The following is a 20,576-nucleotide window of genomic DNA, read 5'->3' on the forward strand; positions in this document are numbered from 1 at the left end:
TTTGAAGGAATTAATCATAGTGTAAGCTGGTGTTAGTGAGTTCTGCTACACCTGTTTATCTGCTTTTATATATATTTGAAATTTTCCATAGCACAAACTTTAAAAACAGCTTTGTAAGCATGCTAAAAAGAAGTTGTTCCAAAGATCTGCTGAAGCGAGAGGAATGAAGGAAAAGGTGTGTCCACATGAAAATCAGCAGGTCCGGTTTTCAGCCTGAACTGTGCTCACCTAATAGTTGGTATTCAGTGGCACCTACTGTGGGAACAGCAGCTGAGTAGACCATGTGCTGCAGAGGGATCCAGTTGTAACAGAAGCAGCTTGGTTTACCTTTTACAGCCATTACCAAGCTTCACTGCTGCCACACTTAGAAAGCCAAGAGCAGTGATGGTCACAACCTGACACTCGTGCAGTGCTCTGCAGGATGTTTTGCATACTTCTTCCCATTAATCTTCAATCACAGTCTTAGGGTGTGGAAAAGAAGTACTACTTGGGTTCAAACCCTGCTTTTAAAGCCATTGTGAACTTGTTATTTCTTTCCTACTACCTCCTCTAGAGCTACCACGGAAAACTTTTCTTTTTAAACATTGTATTTTATTTAAAAGGCAGAGTTAGAGAGGGGAGAGACAAAGAGAAAAACGTTTATATTTTTAAAATGTATATGCAGTTCGGAGTAGGACTGTTCTGCCCGTTCCACGTATAGACTTCTTTCTTGGTAGATAGTCATTGTTGAATATAATGAAAAATAAGAGGCATTTGTTATGGGTAATGAACATTACACTAAATTGGAAAGAAGGATAGGGGTTTTATACCCAAATAATGAGGAAGTTCCTCTCATATTCTTTCATATATCTGCAAGATATAGTTCATTATTGGGGGAATCAGCTGGAGGAGGGAAGGGGTTAGTTTTTTTTTTTTTTTTTTTTTTAAAGCCCCTACAGTAAAATGTGTAGTATCCCCTCAACTATAATCATGATAAAGGAATGTGAGTGATTCTTCTTCCTCCCTTCCCTCAGTCTGCTATTCAGTGACCTACTTCATCTACAGGTCTTTCTTGACTTGCAAAGGTGGATGGGAAGCAGATAGACAGACAGAATGAGATTTGGCGAGAGGATTGGGTCAATGCCCCACTCTCCAAACCAAGCTGTGGTCCTGACTGTTGTCTTCAACTTTGGCGATGTTTCTGCAGCTCTTTTAGGGGAGATAAAACCCAATGGGCTGATTCTGAAGGCCTCTGGTCTTTACAGAATATATTGGGAAAACGAGAAGACATTGATTCACATTATCCCCAGGGTAGTTCTTCTGAGATATGAGTCAACCAGGTCATTCCTCAAATGGTCTTTTAAATTCTAAGGCAGACAAGGAAAGCTATTTCTAATTACATGTGTAATGCTTGTTCTAACTTGTACACTAATATTATGTCAGATTTATGATACAATGTTCTGTATGTACACTGTAGAATATGTTGTAGTCCTTTCTGTAGTATGAGTAAAATGTTTGCATGTTTTAAAATTGTTTGCTTATTGTCAGATAGTGTTACAATGTACAAACCCTTAGAGAAGAACCCCAGGATATTCTGGATTGTATTCATGGGTAAAAAGGAGGGTTGTATGAGCCAGTCTCTGAATTATGGAATATCATTTTACCATTTTTTTTTTCATTTTCAATTCTCTTTATATACAGAAGATCAGTTTAGTATATATTAGGTAAAGATTTCAACACTTTGCCCCCATATAGCAACACAAAGTGAAAAAAATACTGTTGGAGTACTAGTTATAGCATTAAATAACAGTGTACAGCACATTAAAGACAGAGATCCTACATAATATTTTTTTTTTAAATTATTTGGTTTTCTATGCCATTTCCAATTTAACACCAGGTTTTTTTTTTCTTTTTCATTTCCAATTATCTTTATATACAGAAGATTGATCCAGTATATAATTAGTAAAGATCTCATCAGTTTGTACCCACACAGAAACACAATGTGTAAAAATACTGTTTCAGTACTAGTTATAGCATCACTGCACATTAGACAATACATTAAGGACAGATCCCACATGGGATGTAAGTACACAGTGACTCCTGTTGCTGACTTAACAATTTGGCACTCCTGTTCATGGCATCAGTAATCTCCCTAGGCTCTAGTCATGAGTTGCCAGGGCTATGGAAGCCTTTAGAGTTCGCTGACTTTGATCTTATTCCGATAGGGTCATAGTCAAAGTGGAAGTTCTCTCCTCCCTTCAGAGAAAGGTACCTCCTTCTTTGATGGCCCCGTTCTTTCCACTGGGATCTCACTCACAGAGATCTTTCATTTAGGTCTTCTTCTTTTTATTTCTTTTCCATGGTATCTTGACTTTCCATGCCTACAATACTCTCATGGGCTCTTTAGCCAGTTCCAAATGCCTTAAGGGCTGATTCTGAGGCCAGAGTGTTGTTTAGGACGTCTGCCATTCTATGAGTCTGCTGTGTATCCTGCTTCCCATGCTGGATCCTTCTCTCCCTTTTTGATTCTATCAGTTAGTATTAGCAGACACTTGTCTTGTTTGTGTGATCCCTTTGACTCTTAGACCTATCAGAGCCATCGAATGTGAACTGAAGTTGATCACTTGGACTAGTGAGATGGCATTGATACATGCCACCTTGGTCATTTTACCATTTTAAATTATATAATTTGTTGTTGTGGGGCCAGCACTGTTGCACAGTGGGTTAAGCCATGGCCTGCAGAGCTGGAATCCCATATAGGTGCCAGTTCGAGTCCTGGCTGCTCCACTTCCTATCCAGCTCCCTGCTAATGTGCCGGCGAAAGCAGTGGAAGATGGCCCAAGTGTTTGGACCTCTCTCACCAATGTGGGAGACCCAGAAGAAGCTCCTCATTCCTGGCTTTGGCCTTGCCCAGGTCTGGTAATTGTGGCCATTTGGGGAGTGAACCAGCAGATGGAAGATTACTGTTTGTCTCTCCGTCTTTCTCTGTGACTCTGCCTGAAATAAATAAATAAATAAATATTTTTTTTAAAAAAGAATTTGTTTTTGTGTTTCTGTTTTTACAAGATCTTATTGTTTATGTTTGAAATTTGTTAAAAGCCATGGTGAGGTCTTGGAACAGAATCTCCAGTTATAACACTGTTCCTAAGGGAAATGGGATCCCCTGAATGGTGCTGTTTTTAGGACCACATTGTGGCAAAAATCAGGGTTTCTGATGCCATGTTTACTTTGTTAGTGTACCGGTATTAATATAGTCCCTGGCACAAACTAAGTGTTTTGAAAGTATTGGCCAAGGTCATTGGTGTTGTCCAAGAATATTGCCAATCATTATCACTGATCTTCACAGCAACCTCTGAGGTTGTGGCTAGGGTACTCCTCACTTTGTACATGAGTGTTAAGTACAACTGTTACACAGCTAGAACTGCAATGGGAACCCAGGCCTTCTGACACAGATCCACATGGGGGACTCTTTTATAAAGTGGTAATACCATATCTTAGACCCACCTTTTACTTTTCTTGAGTCTAACTTGCAATAGCAAGTCTACATGCTGAAATTGAAAATCTCAGATATATCATTAAGTTAAGAAAATATGTCAAATAACACGTCCTGGGTATGCTTTAATTCCAGCTGTGTTTTTTAAAGTGTGTTCCTACATGCTTTATATGCATAAAAATTCCTGAACCAGATACATAAGAAGAAATCGCTCAGCAATGCTTGTCTCAGGGGGATGGGACTGATTGTTAGAGGTAGTAGAGAGATTTTTACTTTTTATTTTATGACCTCATATATTGCTTATAATTTTTATAAATTCAGGAAAGAGATAAAACTAGAATAACCATGTCTTCCTGACTTTAAAAGATCCCCACCCTCCAAGCCGGGGCAGGAATCTTTGGGTAAGGAAACATGGCACTCTAAGCTTGGAAAGCCACAGTAGATATTAGCATATTAAAGGCTATGAGAAGCTACAGTAACCCATACACTTTATCCCTCTGCTTTTATTGTGCTTATTAATATCCCACAGAATTCTATTATGTGATATATCAATTTTGGAAAAGCCATCAAAATTTAAGATAAGAAGATCTGGTGTTAGGTTAAAGCAAGTAGAAGGAAAGGGAGTATGTGTTCAGGAAAAGTGGGAGACATGGCTGGCTGCCATTGGGACAGTTCAGGGGCTTGGATTCAGGCAAACTCGGGTTCCAATCTTGGGTCTTCTGGCTGGGAGCCAGGTTACCCTGCCTCTGAGTCTTAAGTGTGCTCATGTGTGAGAGAGAGAATGATCCTGCTCCCATCCAGGCGTTTTCAGGATTAACTGAGGTTAAGGACCAGTTCTGTAGTCTGTGCTGTGTTGCCCTCTCCTCAACCTTGGCTTCCTCTTCTCCTGCATTCTGTAGAGTGTTTGTTTACGAACACCCATGTGTACCCAAACAGACAGATTCCTCAAGCACCCTCCATTGGTGAGCAGGCTTCATTGCAGGAGTAATCAGAGGCCAGACTATCAGGTAACAAATTCTTGCATTGACAATGACTACATTTCTGCTATCTTGATTTACAGATCCTTGTTCCAAGAATGCACCTCTTGTACAAGGCAGAGGTCACAGTCCCCGGGAGACTGTTGAGAATTGTGTTTTCTAAAATTGAACCTAAACGTTGGCCTCCAGAAATTCACTGTTTAAACCACATCCCAGCTTGCTTGCTACCTGCTCTTCCAGGCCGTCGGTCCTGGATGACTCTTCCCTCTCCTTTCCTTTGTCAGAAACACATCTCAGAATTGAATGTAAAGGGATGTGTGCTAAAGCATTGCCTTTTCAGTAACCTTTGCTGTAAGCTCTTGGAATCCAATTACCCATGTGTTATTTGCCTCCCTTAAGTGCCCATGCAGACCGAGCTGAAAGTTCAGGAAGTAATAACAAGGGAATCAGAAGCTCGCGATCTTGGGCCCAGCCTGGGAAGACTGTCTGTGCCTTGCCTCTCCCTCCTCCTGGGTGTGTCTGCCCTAGGAAGGCCAGTGAGTAACCTGCACATTTTTTTTTTTCCGTCTTGGCCCTTCCCACCCAGACGAGAGGACTGAGTGGCAGACAGGCAGGCAGACGGTGGAGAGTCCTGTTCAAGCATGCAAGGAGCATACCTCCACCCGCACCCACGTCCTGGACCCCTCGCCACCCCCACTCCATCTCAGGAGGAGCCAGAGCCCTGGTGAGGGTCCCGAGGGTAAGGCTGCAAGTAGCAGGAACACTTCCTTGACTTTATTTGCGTTAGTGTTGGCTTTTCTTCTCGATTGTGTTTAGAGGGGGAGAGAATTAAAGGTGTTTTGTTTGGTTGGCTGTACAGTTCTCGGTGGTCCCAAGACAAAGAAAACGTCTTTTCCCAGCAGAGTTTATTAGAACTTGTAACCTGATAGCCTGGCCTTGGAACAAAACTTAACACACTAATTACTGCTGGTTAGTACAACTTATCCTTTTGGCCCTGTAGGGAAAAAATTACATTGCTTACTGAATAGGTTTTTGAGGAAGAAAAAGTACTAAGGATTGTGTGTGTTTTAATACACAGGCATCTCTGCTAATTGAAATGTAGCCTAATTGTGGTCACAGTTTTAAAATAGATCAAGAAAACCTTATTTAAAGGTTGCAGAGTTGACTGTTAAGGTGCCAGAGTAGAGTTTGGGGAAATCCCTTAAAAGATAGGTTGATCTAATATAAATATATGCAAATGTGAAGTTGTTGAATTAAATTTGTGTTGTTCTGGGAAGAAAAAGTCTGATATTCAGTGTGGGATTCGTGTGGTATGTAAGGGAGAAAACGGAGTTCTTTGTAGTAGGTTGAGAATTTTGTGAGGGGAGGGTCAGAAGGCAAACAGAGGCGGCTGGGGAGCAGGTTTTTTGCATGGGCTGGTGCCAAGGACTCGTCCCTTGTCCCTGATTGCTGTGGGTGAGAGAGTCATTCAGAGCAATCAAGTGCTGCATTGTTAACTGGGTCCTCTGCTTCAAATATTTATTCTAAACACAAATCCTTGGTTGCGCTGGCATGTGAAAGGATAAAACCGTTGCCTCTGGTTCCTGGCCTCACCCAAGCTTTAATACCTGGGAAGATTTCAAGGAAAACGTCATAGGGAAGATGAGGCTAAGCGTAAAGTTAATTTGATAATACACTACTATCATGTGTTACTTGAGACAGCCCCATTCTTTCACAGGCCGTGAGGAATTACATTAGTGTGAAGATGCTGAGTTAAGAGGTTTTATTTTTAAATTATTATTTGAAAGGCAGAGAGATGAAGATCTTCAATCTGCTAGTTCACTCTCCAGATGCCCTTGCGGCAGTCCTGGCTGGGCCAGGCTGAAGCAGAAAACCAGAAATTTTCAGGTCTCTTAGACGGGTTGCAGGGACCCAGGTACTTGAGCTGTCATCAAGTGCCTCCCAGTTTTGCTCGTTAGCAGGAAGCTAGGATTGAGAGCCGAGCTGGGATTCGAACCCAGGTACTGCAATAAAGGATGTGGGTATCTCAAGTGGCAACTTAACTGCTATGCAAAATGCCACTCCTATAATGTTTTATAGGTGAAATGGCATAGGAAACTGGGATAGAAATGGCCCAAACTGGAGGTGCTTCCATGACACATGACAACTGTGCTCAGATGTTTCTACAAATGCAGCTCAGGGTTGTTCTTGGCCCCTCTGTGCAGGCAACTTAATGATTCACTGTAAGGAACATCCTATATTTAACATACCTAGGGTTTTTTTTTTAAAGCAATGGTGAACAACAGTCCTAAAAAAAACAGTGTTTGGAGATGGCACACATAAGCTTTCTGCCACATAAGAAGGGCGTGAAGTGGACTATGTCTGAGTACTGGAGTAGGCGCAGGAAATCCCCTCTTCTTAGAGTACATGTACCCTCCAACCCCCCCCCTAAGTTTCAGGAAAGTGTTATATGTCATTGTCATTGTCATTGTCAGTGCTCTTGTGGTGATAATACCAGTAGTTTGCTTTCTTATAGCTTTGGTTTCCCCCTTCTCTAATTAATCAGAAGCATGGATTGACTGCAGCCCAGTCAGCCAGTACATTAGAGGATCATCCAAGACTGGCACTTATTTTAATAACAGAGTGAGCAAGAAGCAGAGGTAGGGACTACTATGTTGATTCTGCCTGGAAATTACATGTGTAAATTTGTGACTTTTCAGTTAGGATCAGAAAACAAATGGATGTCACTACAAGTCACCCATGGGGTGACTGATAGCCATTTTTTAAAATATTTATTTATTGAAAAGGCAGAATGACACACACAGAGAGAGAGAGAGCAAGAGAAAGATATTGAGATCTGTTGCTGATTTACTCTCCAGTTTCCCACAACAGTTGGGGCTAGGCCAGGCCCAAACCAGGGGCCCAAGACTCCATCTGGGTTACCTATACAAATGGCAGAGACCCAAGCTCTTGAGCCATTATTTGCTGCCTCCCAGGGTGCACATTAGTGGAAAGCTGGATGAAAAGCAGAATAGCTAGGACTCAAACCAGGCACTCTCACAGGGTACACTGGCATCCCAAACAGCATCTTAACCCCTGTTTACATTCCTAATTGCCATTCTGACTCTGATAAGCATTTACCCACTGGGTACTACACACTATAAGATAAGAACATCAGGCTGGCGCCATGGTTCAATAGGCTAATCCTCTGCCTTGTGGCGCCGGCACACCGGGTTCTAGTCCCGGTCGGGGCGCCGGATTCTGTCCCGGTTGCCCCTCTTCCAGGCCAGCTCTTTGCTATGGTCCGGGAGTGCAGTGGAGGATGGCTAATCCTCTGCCTTGCGGCACCGGCACACCGGGTTCTAGTCCCGGTCGGGGCCCCGGATTCCATCCCGGTTGCCCCTCTTCCAGGCCAGCTCTCTGCTATGGCCTGGGAAGGCAGTGGAGGATGGCCCAAGTGCTTGGGCCCTGCACCCTCATGGGAGACCAGGAGAAGCACCTGGCTCCTGGCTTCGGATCAGCGCGATGCGCCGGCTGCAGCACGCCGGCCACGGCGGCCTTTGGAGGGTGAACCAATGGCAAAAGGAAGACCGTTCTCTCTGTCTCTCTCTCTCTCTCACTGTCCACTCAAAAATAATAATAAAAAAAAATTTAAAAAAAAAAAGATAAGAACCTCATCAGACCTACCAAGCCTGCTTCCCTCCCAGATCCCGTGCTCAGAGAAAACCTAGTTGATAAGAGGGTGGGCAACATTTCCTCCCATTGATTGCCTTTTTCAGTATGTTTTTCAGTATTTCCTAGGGTTTCTTCATAAACCAAATTGCATGCACCATCTGTTTGAGTTTAGGTTTTTTGAGAGACAACTTTATGGTGAATTTAGCATTTCTTTTTATTTCACGGGTGTTTCATTCACTCTTGATGCTTAGTCCTTTAAAGCTGTGATCCTACAAGCATAATAAAAGCTGAACATATGCATAGGAATCAAACTGCACTCTTCCAACAGCCTCACCTTTAAACATCATGCACATTCCCGCCTGCCAAATTCCCTCCAAAGGGCCTGCAGACACTGTCTAACTTTGGTGTTCTTTTGCCATCCTGGTTTCTGGACTTCTTTTCTCTCCCATCCCCTGCTGTCACAAATAAATGTTAAAATGATTGGAGTGGAGCTAATCAAAGAGTCATGGCAAGTTTTCACTTACAGGGACATTGCACCTACTGCTGCTGCATCCCAGCCAGGCTGTATATATCTTGCAGCCTTTATCTGGGAGAGCTCTTTTGGATTAAGGCTTTGTAGTGTGAGTGTGTTTCCCAAGTGGTCACAGCTTGACAAGTGGTGAGGTCAGGAGGGTAGGGAGGTGGAGTGAAAGGTGCTTAGCTGTGCAATTTGCACCCACCAGAGTCTTCAGTGAGTATGAGCTTACTACTCTGTGGGGCTATTGGCTGGTCTTCTCTGTTCTCTTTTTCCTGCAATATTTCTTCTTAATACTTTCGTGCTCCTCATGTTAATGCTCTGGGTTTCTTTGGAGGCTGTAGCCCTGATGACCATTTTCACATTTCATCTGTAGACACATCCCAAGTCAAGAAGCAACATCCCAGAGAGATTTGCTCTAAACAAATCCTCATAAGGATGACGTGTCAGCCACATCTTCTTAAACCCCAAATAGAAAATAATAGAAAATCATGCTGAGAATCCATCATGGGAAGCAGGATACACAGCAGACTCATAGAATGGCAGATGTCCTAAATAGCACTCTGGTCTCAGATTCAGCCCTTAAGGCATTTGGATCTGACTGAAGAGTTCATGAAAGTATTTTAGGCATGGAAAGCCAAGACACTCTGGGAAAAAAAAAAAAAAAAAGAACTAAATGAAAGATCTCTGTGAGTGAGATCCCAGTGGAAAGAATGGGGCCATCAAAGAAGGAGGTACCTTTCTCTGAAGGGAGGAGAGAACTTCCACTTTGACTATGACCCTGTCTGAATAAGATCGAAGTCGGCGAACCCAAAAGGCTTCCATAGCCTTGGCAACTCATGACTAGAGCCTGGGGAGATTACTGACGCCATAAACAAGAGTGTCAAATCGTTAAGTCAACAACAGGAGTCACTGTGTACTTACGTCTCATGTGGGATCTGTCCTTAATGTGTTGTCCAATGTGAAGTAATGCTATAACTAGTACTGAAACAGTATTTTTACACTTGGTGTTTCTGTGTGGGTGCAAACTGATGAACTCTTTCCTTAATATATACTAAATCGATCTTCTGTATATAAAGATAATTGAAAATGAATCTTGATGTGAATGGAATGGGAGAGGGAGTGGGAGATGGGAGGGATGTGAGTGGGAGGGAAATTATGGGGGGAAGGAGCCATTGTAATCCATAAACTGTACTTTGGAAATTTATATTTACTAAATAAAAAAAAAGGAAAAGAGAAAAAAAGGAAAATCATGCTGAGAATAAATAGATGGCTTAGCTTTAGTTTGGGTTAAGTAATGGATGTGTTCAGAAGTAGAAATGAAGGAAATCAGGTGAGCCCTTGACCTGAGGACTGTGTCAGATGAGAGTAAAAACTTTGGCTCTCATTTAGAAATCACAGTTGGCTGCAGATGGTGTTTTTCTCCCATTATGCAATATAATAAATTGATTGCAAAAATGGTCCTAATTATTCCCCTCTTTGGGTCTATTCCCTAGTGATATGACTATACTAATCCTCTTAGCAAAATATGGAAACTGTCCCCAACCCCGAATCTGAGTTTGGCCTTATTATTTATTTTGGCAAATAGATTGAGCAGAAGTCACGATGTGTAGTTTCCAGCCTAGGTCTTAAGAGGCCTCACACATCTGGTTGCTTTCTTGGAATCTGGCCCAGTTTGTCACACTGACATTCCTGGGCTTGCTTTTTGTGGCCCAGAAACTCTGTCACTATTGCTGACAGTGATCCTATACACCAGACATGTGAGTAGGACAATCCTAGACCAACCAGCTGACCTCAGACACTTGAATGGACCAGGCAGAGATCAGACAAGCCCATCAAAACCCAAGCTAAGCTCACGAGTCTTGGAGTGGTTTGTGTACTAACAGTAACAGTGCTGACACTGTGGTTCCCTGGGCCTCATTTCCCTGTACTCACATTTGGGCCTGTCCTCATAAACACTTAGTTCAACTCAGCAGAAGAGATCTGCGAGGTGCAGATCTCAATTCTTGTGATCTGAAACATTTTTCACAATATGGATTCCTAGGTCTTATATCAGAATATTCAGATGTCTATAGATGGAGACTAGGAATCCATGATTTCAGCAACTCTTGTGATTGTTCAAGATTAAAAACCAGCAACTTATTAATAATTTTATCAGTCCCTTTACTGAAAAAGGAATGATCCCATTCATTTGTACTTAAGCAAGTAACATTCAGGAGGTTCAGAGTTCATTACTGACTTGGTATACTTCCAGCTGCACAAGTAAACTTTATTATCACCTTTGGTTGAAAGCACATGACCCTGATGCAGGTGCACACTAATGACTAGAATCATGTGTCGCTTGCAGGACCTTGTACACATGACCCTGATGCAGGTGCACACTAATGACTAGAATCATGTGTCGCTTGCAGGACCTTGTATTCTATTTTTTTTAACTTTTATTTAATGAATATAAATTTCCAGTGTACAGCTTATGGATTACAATGGTTTCCCCCTCCCATAACTTCCCTCCCACCCGAAACCCTCCCCTCTCCCACTCCCTCCCCCTTCCATTTGCATCAAGATTCATTTTCAATTCTCTTTATATACAGAAGATCAATTTAGTATAAAGATTTCAACAGTTTGCACCCACATAGAAACACAAAGTGAAATATACTGTTTGAGTACTAGTTATAGCATTAAATCACAATGTACAGCACATTAAGGACAGAGATCCCACATGAGGAGCAAGTGCACAGTGGCTCCTGTTGTTGACCCAACAAATTGACACTCTAGTTTATGGCGCCAGTAACCACCCTAGGCTGTCGTCATGAGTTGCCAAGGCTATGGAAGCCTTCCAAGTTTGCCGACTCTGATCATATTTAGACAAGGTCATAAAAGACAGAGTGAGGATAGTAACCAGTGATCCTAAGAGTGGCATTTACCAGGTTTGAACAATTATACAGCATTAAGTGGGGAAGAGGACCATCAGTACACACAGGTTGGGAGTAGAGCCATTGGTGGTAGAGTAGAGGTTATGATTACAAAGGAATGAGGCCCAAGTGCACTAGACAGGGCCTAGAACAAAGGACAGAGTCATTATTAGAGGAGCTAAGAAAGGTGCTGTCTAAGCTACAAGTAATTTTTCTGATTGAGAGGCAAATAGAACCTGATAGAAGGGGCTTGATGATAATCTGGTGGGCTTTAGGCCTTGTAAATTCAGAGGCCCAGACCTATCTATCTCTTCACATGGGGTATATCCTAAGGGAGGTGTGAACCTCCTAGGCGAAGGCACTCTGTTGACTTTCATTACTTGGCTGGCCTGGGAGGAGAGCTGGCCAGGTAAAGGCAGGTGGCATCTCTAACAAGAAATGTACAGTTCTGCCTGCAATGTTGCTGACCCTACTTGACCATCCCCTCAGCTGCAGTGGTCACTTTGGAAGTTGGGCTGAGTGAAGGGCTTTTCAGCTTAGAGCCAATAAGATCTGTGGCTCTGACCTGGGCATCCTTCGACTCCAGGGCAGGTCCATTTCCAGTGATCCAACTCTTGGCAGAGCTGCCAGGGCTCTTCACAAGCTGACTTCTGCTAAAGCCCAGGCTTACCACATTGAAAGCCACTGCAGTGGACTGGCCTGTTGGGTCTCCTTGAGGGCAGATCACTGTACAGATCAGCCATTAATAGGCCTGCCACCCATTGCTTCTGATGCCTAGCTTTCTTTTCCTCCTGGTTTGTGTTAAAGCAGACCAGAGGATGCAAGTCAAGGGAGTGCCCAAGTCCCATCTCTAATCTTCGGTGGCCTGAACTACAAGTCTATAGTCACAGGCATGTTCTGTAGTAGTTTTTCTAAGGTAGACAATGCCCATGAGGAAAATCATATTCTCACTTTAAAACTTTCTTTCCCTTTGGTCTGAAAGGGAGGTTTTTTCTACTTACTGTATACTTCGCTGATGGCGAAGTGAATCTAGCTATGAGATTATTATTTAAGTTCTTATTTTGGCTATGCTATTACAGAAAAATGTTAGCCATCTCTTTTATAAGGTCTAAAGATTAAATTATGCATCCTACAGATTCCTTTATAATAGAATTCGTTTCCTACCTTGAAGAGAATAGAGAAATGAAAGAACAAGTTGTGCTTAGAATAGAGAAATGAGGGAGCAAGTCCTAGATCGCTTGCTGACAATAGCAATATTACATGAATACTTAGCAAACCGTTTCAACCATTAGATAACAACTTAAGAAAACATTTACCAGAAGGACCTTGTATTCTAATGGGGGGGGGGGGGGAATTTGGAAATCTATTAGTATCTATTAAAAAAAAAAAAACAAATTTTAACCCTTAAACTATATGTGAGATTTTCCTGTAGTGTGTGTATCAGTTGTTGCAATAATGCTGCTCTACAAACCACCACAAAATCTTAGTGGTCTATAGCAGTGCATTTCATAGCCCCTGTGTCTTCATGTTGAGGGAGGACCAGCTGATTGTATGCTGGGTTCAGATGGAAGTAACTCTACCTGGCATGTCTCTCCTGCTCCCCCTGGCACATCCTGCTGGCTTGAGCATGTTCTTATCCTGATGACAGCAGACACAAAGGCACAAACCCCAGTGTACAAACTCATTTCGAGCTCTTGATGATTTCATTAACCTGTTAACATCCTGTTGGTCAAAGCAAGTCACGTCGCCAAGCACCACGTAAAGGGCAGGGGAATATCTTCCACCTTTTTTAGCCTGAACAACTGCAGTCCTGCTGCAAAAGGCATGGATTCAGAAAGGGGTCAGGAAATAGGGCCGTGAAGGTAATCTTTCATGATGGACGAGGGCCCTGTGAGAGAATTGCTCTTTTTCCTGCTTTCGAAGGCCCCTGTGAAGTCAGCTGGATCTCGGACTAGCCAAGAAGAAGAGAAATGCCTGTCACGTGGAGCCAGTCAGTTCCTTGTCATGTGGAAGTAAGCCTAGGACTCATTGCGCCCTGATTTATCTGTTTTAATTTTGAAGAAGGAATCCTAGAGGTGTCTCAACCTGGAGGTGGTTGCAGGGAGAGCAGTAGAATCCCCATAGAATACCTTTAGTTCTGTTTGTACCCCATCCCCCAAAATGCAAAGGATTTGGTTGTTCCCACTGTCCAGTTCCAGGAGAGTATGATTTGAGTGGTGGTGTTATTTAGATCACACAACAACATCCTTGTGTTATGATTCCTTTCATCTCAGGTTGAAAAAGAAGGCATTTACATCTTATCTAAACCTGAGGACCTTTTCCCAAACCCTAGCTCAGCATCACAGTGGTTGAAAGAGTTCTGGGTGCCTATCCTGTCTGATGGCCCATCTTTTCCTAACTGATTTTGTTAAAGGCCTGAGCCTCTCCTATTGAGAAAAGGAACCAGTATTCTAACATGATTGTAAAAGTTCTCAAATGTTCTCCGGGATAGAATCCATGTTTTACGGTATTAATGACTGAGAATAAGAATGGAGAGCTTTATTCCAGATCACTCATTGATAGGATTGCTGTTGCTCAGTCTGCGCCTTTGGATCCACATGGGCTATCAAATTTACCTCTGAGGACACTGAGGTATAAAGGATTATGTAACTTCCCTGTGACACATCCTTTGGCTGGTGAGATTAGAAACTGTCATCTTTATTTCCAGCTTTTTCTTGGCAATCTTACTGATGCTGTCATATTTCACAAAATGTTTATCAGGATATGATTGCCTACTGAGTTTATCCTCGTGAGAAATGCTACCATCCTAGCATTCATGCTGCCTGGGAAACAAGAAAATCTACAAAATGGGTGTCCACCAATATGAGATTTCCACACCAGAGTCTCAGGCAAAGTAGCTGGACTACAGGTTCATAGATTTTTCTTTTCTTGTTTTAAGATTTGATTTATTTATTTGGAAGTCAGAGTTAGAGACAGAGAGATGGAAAGATAAATAGAGATCTTCCATCTGCTGATTCATTCCCCAGATGGCTGCAAAGGCCAGGACTGAACCAGGACGAAGCCAGGAGCTTCTTCTGGGACTCCCAAGTGGATGCAGAGGCACAAGCACTTGGCCCGTCTTCTGCTGCTTTCCCAGGCACATTAGCAGGGAGCTGGATCAGAAGTGGAGTAGCTAGGACTTGAACTGGTGCTCATATCTGATATCAGTGTCACAGCAGCTCTTTTACATATTTAAAAAAATTTTTTTTAGATTTATTTATTTGAAAGCAGAGTGAAAGAGATCTGTCTGTCCACTCTAAACGCCTGCAAAAGTCAGGGCTGGATCAGGCCAGTGCCAGGCCAGAGCCAAGAACAGGGAAGGCAGTCTGGGTGTTGTATGTGAAGGAGGGACCCGAGTACTTGAACCATCACCTATTGTCTCCCAGAGTCTTCATTCACAGGAAACTGAAATCAGAGACAAACTGAGACTTGAAGCCAGGCACACTGATACAGAATGCTCAAGACTCAAGCAGGGTCATAATTGTGATGCTGCATGCCTGCCCCTCATGTGTTTTCTGAGCCCTCACTTGCCATTACTGTCACTTGGTAACTGTAAATGCAGGTTCATTACCTCATGGTTAGCCACCACTTGCAGTGGTTCTCTGATAGATTGTACTATTTCTGTTTTATGTAAGAAATGGATTTAAACTAATCCTTTGTAGGAGGTGTGATATGATAGGAGCAGGCATTTCCAGTGATAGTTTTGTCAGGTTAGCACATGCAAACAATAATTCCAGCGACCCAGAATACAGAGGGTCTGCCTCAATTAGTGGATAAGCTGCTTGTTGTACATAGGCTGTTTCCTTTCCAGTGATGTTTTTACTGAAAACCTAATATATGTCTCTCATACACTCTGAGGCTAATATATTGTTACTTGACCAATAATTTAATATTCTACCCCTCCTCTTGCTCACTGCCAGGGGCCATGTCTGCTTTCTTTACCACTGAAAGCTCAGGAGCCAGTATATTAGAATCTAAATAAACAAATGTTGAATGAATGAAAGAATGAATAAGCAAATGTCATCCAGCTCCCAGGAAAACTCTGGGGTTCTTCCAGGTGTTTCTGCTCCTGATAGAGGGCAGTGAAGGGTTAATGTTCTCTGTGGGAGCAGGAGGGATTTGGATTTGGATCTGAGCAGAGCTGCTGGAATCACATTCTTTCTGCTACTATAGCAACAGGTTGAGAATTCTGCCAGCTTTGTCGCCTGCCTACATTGGAAATGCCGGCTTGCAGGCGACCTCATTATCTGGGGAACAACTGCGTGTGTTTTTTTTTTTTTTTTTTTTTTTTTCAATAATGTTTCAGTGAAGCATCTTCTTTGCAGAGACAAAGAGGCCCAGCACAGAGCAGGGGCTAAGAATCATGGAAAGGCAAAGAGAGAGAGGAGAAAGATCTTGTTTGTTGGGAGAGACCTTTCTAACCTTTCGTCCCTTGAAGAGGTATAAGGTGGGGAAGAAATTGAGATTTAACCTGAAGGCAGTAGAATCTGGTTCTCCCTTCTTAATGAGGCCTCTCTTTTGAGAGATGCCCTCCCCAGGCAACATTTAAAAACTTTCTCTTACTGGTACTGCTTAATGACTATAGTGATAGCAAAAGCTCTTGTATTAATGCCCATGTTTACTTCTACATATTGGAAGAGGCCAGACTGGGCCAGGGTGTGGATTTTTCCTCTGAATTTACCAGTCCTTCTAACCAACTCCATGCCAGTCTTGCTTACTGAGAAGAAAAGATAATGAAGGGGTTACTTTTTACTTGGTGATGCAGTGTTATAAAGGGAAGAAAGAAAATGGAGGAACAGGAACATTGGTTAAGCAATCGTAAGTGCCCTGGAGATTTCATAGGCACTTAAAAAAATGTCCAGCCTATTATGTAGGGCTGCTGTTTCTTGTTATCTCTGTGAGGGGCAAGGAGAGCTCAGGTGTGCTGATAATCAAAGCTTGGGCTAATTGCAGTTCATGCTGGGCTAATGGGTAAAATCAATAGACACTGAGGATCTCTCTGGATTGATTGATCACACTGCCTCACACCCATTATCACTAGCCTGCCTCACTCTCTTTTCCTGGTTTTCCATGCATTCGAATCCAAACTACCTGAACATGTTGACCCTTTCTTCACCAACAGAGCTGAGTTCATTTGTGAAATGTTCCACTGTAAAACCCTTCAATCTCCAACCCTCTCATACTCTTTAAAAGATTTATTTATTTATTTATTTATTTGAAAGGCAGAGTTACAGAGAGGCAGAGGCAGAGAGAGAGCTCTTCCATTTGCTGGTTCACTCCCCAAATGGCTGCAACAGCCGGAGCTGGGCTTTTCTGGAGCCAGGAGCCTCTTCCAAGTCTCCCACGCAGATGCAGGGGCCTAAGGACCAGGGCCATCTTCTGCTGCTTTCCCAGGCCATAGCAGAGAGCTGGACCAGAAATAGAACTGGATCGAACCTGCGCCCATATGGGATGCTGGCACTGCAGGCGGTGGCTTTATCTGCTATACCACAGCCCCAGCCCTGCATACCCTGTAAATATGGGATAAGCTCTTCATTTTTTGGGAATTTCAGTGTCCCATCCTCACTGCCCAGAGTCCCTTGTAGCCACTGAATCTGCCATTCTTGTGACCATATAGTCAGAAGTCACTGGCTGAGAGCCAGGAGCCTGGGAATCTAATCCTAGCCGGGGTGGCCTTGGACAGCTCACATGGAGATTTTACTTCCATTCTAGGTAAAATGAAAGGCTTAAGTGAGATTTCCGAGATTTCTTCCACTTCTGTCCCCATATGTAAAAACACAGCACTCCAGTAGAACAGACTTGGCTTCATTGATATCTTAAAATTTTTAAGGCACTGGAAAGTTCTGCTGCTTCCTCTCCCCTGACTCCTGTTCACACTTCATGTCTCATTGTCAACATTACCTCCTCAGGGAAGCCTTCCATGACTCCCAGGCTAGGTCAGGAAGCATAATAAACTCATGTTTCCTGGTAAGTATGTTCTTTCTGTAATCATACTCGGAATTTGTAAAGATCTTACTATGGACTTTTGGGGCCAGCATTGTGGTATAGTGTATAAAGCTGCTGCCTGCAAGGCCAGCATCTCATATGGGCGCTGGTTCGAGTCCTGGATGATCCACTTGCAATTCAGCTCCCTGCTAATGGCCTGGGAAAAGCAGCAGAAAATGGCCCAAGTGCTTGGGCCCCTCTCACCCACATGGGAGATGCAGATGAAGCTTCTGGCTTTGACCTGGTTGAGCGTTGGCCATTGTGGCCATCTGGGGAGTGAACCAGTGGATGAAAGATATCTGTCTCTTCTCTCTCTGTAACTCTGACTTTCAGATAAATAAAACAAAATCTTGAAAATAAAAAAATGGGCCGGCGCCGTGGCTTAACTGGCTAATCCTCCACCTTGCGGCGCCGGCACACCGGGTTCTAGTCCTGGTTGGGGTGCCGGATTCTATCCCGGTTGACCCTCTTCCAGGCCAGCTCTCTGCTATGGCCTGGGAAGGCAGTGGAGGATGGCCCAAGTGCTTGGGCCCTGCACCCCATGGGAGACCAGGAGAAGCACCTGGCTCCTGGCTTCGGATCAGCGAGATGCACCAGCTGTAGCAGCCATTGGAGAGTGAACCAACGGCAAAAAGGAAGACCTTTCTCTCTGTCTCCCTCTCACTATCCACTCTGCCTGTCAAAAAAAAAAAAAAAAAAAAGAAAAGAAAAGAAAAAGATGGACTTCCTCTGTTTTTCTTTTTTTTTTTTTTTAAAGATTTATTTACTTATTTATTGAAAGACAGAGTTACACAGAGAAAAGGAGAAACAGAGAGATTTTCCATCCACTGGTTCATTCCCCAAATGGCCACAAAGGCCAGGACTGGGCCAGGCTGAAGCCAGGAGCCTGAAACTCCATCTGGGTCTTCCTATGAGGGTAGCAAGGTTCCAAGCATTCAGGCCATCATCCACTGCTTTTCCAGGCACATTAGCAGGGAGCTGGATGGGAAGTGCAGCACCCATGGCTGGAACCAGTGCTCTTAAGGGATGCTGGCATGGTAGGCAGTGGCTTAACCTACTGCTCCACAACACCAGCCCCCCTTTTCTTCCTTTAACCATTGACATCTCAGACCCAAAATATGCTGCAAGAAAATGAAACAAAACCCTGGAATCTTATTGTTGATCTGAGCATTAGATAGTTTTCCTTCTCCTTGATTGGATTGATAAGTATGTTATTGCATGATAAAAGATAAGTCTTATGTCCTATGAAATGTGGCCAGGCCTTGGAAGAGGATTTTAGAAGAGAGCACATATAATGGAAGTGGTCATCCAGGAGAGAAAGAATGAGGAGAGCAATAGGAACATGGGGCTGTGCCTTTTTAATTAATTAACCTGAAGCTGTCCTTCCCTTTGATTGCCAAACTTTGTAAGCAAAACAGGGTTCTTACTTACTGCATTGAGTGATGGCACAGAGAGTTTGCTATCAGAAAATTATTTCATGGGAGGACATTTGGTGTAGTGGTTAAGACGCAAGTTGAAGTACCTGATCCCATACCAGAGGGGCTGGCTCTGCTCTCAGTTCCTTCCTCTCAGTTAGCTTCCTGCTAATGTGTACTTCCTGGAGAAAGAAGGTGATGGCTCAAGTAATTGGGTCCCTGTCACCCACATGGAGACCTGCATTGAGTTCTCCCCTCCTGACTTCAGCCTGGCCTTGCCTTGGCCATTGCAGGTATTTAGGGGAATGAACCAGCAGATGGGAGATCTTTCTTTTTCTGCCTCTTTGTCTTTAAAATAAATTGAAGAAAAAAGTGCATGTTTCTGAAAAACAAAACAAATTTCACACTCACAAGAAGTTGAATGGAGTAGACACCAGAAACCGTTTCATTTGGGACTGGTGCTATAGCGTTGTAGGCCACCTATGGCACTGGCATCCCATACAGGCTCTGATTCATGTCCTGGCTGCCTCTCTTCAGAACCAGCTTTCTGTTTATAATCTGGAAAGCAATAGAAGATGGCCCACGTGCTCGGGCCCCTGCACTTGAATGGGAGACCCAGAAGAAGCTTCTGGCTTCTAGCTTCAGATCGGCCCAGCTCCAGCTATTGCAGGCATTTGAGAAGTGAACCAGTGGGTGGAAGATCTCTCTGTCTCTCCCTCTATCTGTAGCTCTAACTCTCAAAATAAATAAATAAAATATTTTTAAAAAGAAAAAATTATTTCACTTAAAAATATCAGAAAAGTACTAATTTTCAAAAGGATTGGCAGGTTCCTGTAAGCCATTAAAGCTTTGGATGTTACAGGCAAATGCATCATGAGCCCAAGCTAACCATTATGCCCTTTCATTTAAGCAGTGAGGAGCAATTTGATTTTAAATGGTAAGCCTGAGTCTAGATGCTAGAAGGGTGAAGGGAGAATGCCTTAGGCTGGAAAGATATGATGGCTGTTTGTCAGCAGGTGCAAGGGGCCCAGGGAAGGTAATTGAATTAGAGTATCTGGCCTCACTGCCTTTGCAATTTGCAGAGGAAGTGGCTTAGGGGAACATTACTAAGTAAGTTAAATACCTGTAAGAAAATGTGAAATCTCTAGTTTCAAAAATCCAAAGCAGCCTCTGTTTATCTCAAGACCAATATAATAGATAAGAGAACACAAGTGGGTGAGGTGGAGAGTTTCTGCTAGGCCTCTTACCAACAGCACAGCTTTAATGGACAAAGATAATTTTAGATGCATCGTTGTCACTGGTCCCCTTTCTTAGGAACACTGCAGGCGCAATGGGTATCAGTATCCTGTTTTTAGGTGTGGTCCAGTTGGGAGTTTAATTCCGAGTCAGACTGTATCTTTCCCTAAACCATTTCAGGAAGAGAAGAAAGACTAAAGCAATCACTTAATCTCTCTTCTTTGTGAGGAGGAAGGAATTTTAGCCAAGAATGCAAGGTGTGTCTATGGGCTTTATGCCCATACAAATGCTACGTGCATGTACACACACACATACACCATCCATTCTCCTTACTTAGGCTGAGACTGTACGGTAGGCTGCCTTGGCCAGAGA

At 43.2% G+C, this 20,576-nt stretch overlaps 1 protein-coding gene across 4 annotated transcripts in view; it reads left to right on the top strand.

The window, feature by feature from the left end:
* STON2 (stonin 2) overlaps positions 1-20,576 on the top strand; it is a 189,593-nt gene that overhangs the window by 113,887 nt on the left and 55,130 nt on the right. For 3 of the 4 annotated variants that reach the window (XR_009864798.1, XM_062181225.1, XM_062181224.1), the window contains exon 5: positions 5,036-5,188. The exons of the other annotated variant lie outside the window; for it this stretch is intronic. Coding sequence is in view for 2 of the 3 variants with exons in the window: in XM_062181225.1 (XP_062037209.1) it covers positions 5,036-5,188 (153 nt within the window). In the remaining variant the exon portion in view is untranslated. The remainder of the gene's footprint in view (positions 1-5,035; positions 5,189-20,576) is intronic. 4 annotated transcript variants of the gene reach the window in all.

Source organism: Lepus europaeus, chromosome 22 (assembly GCF_033115175.1).
Source record: "Lepus europaeus isolate LE1 chromosome 22, mLepTim1.pri, whole genome shotgun sequence".
Lineage (NCBI taxonomy): Eukaryota > Metazoa > Chordata > Mammalia > Lagomorpha > Leporidae > Lepus > Lepus europaeus.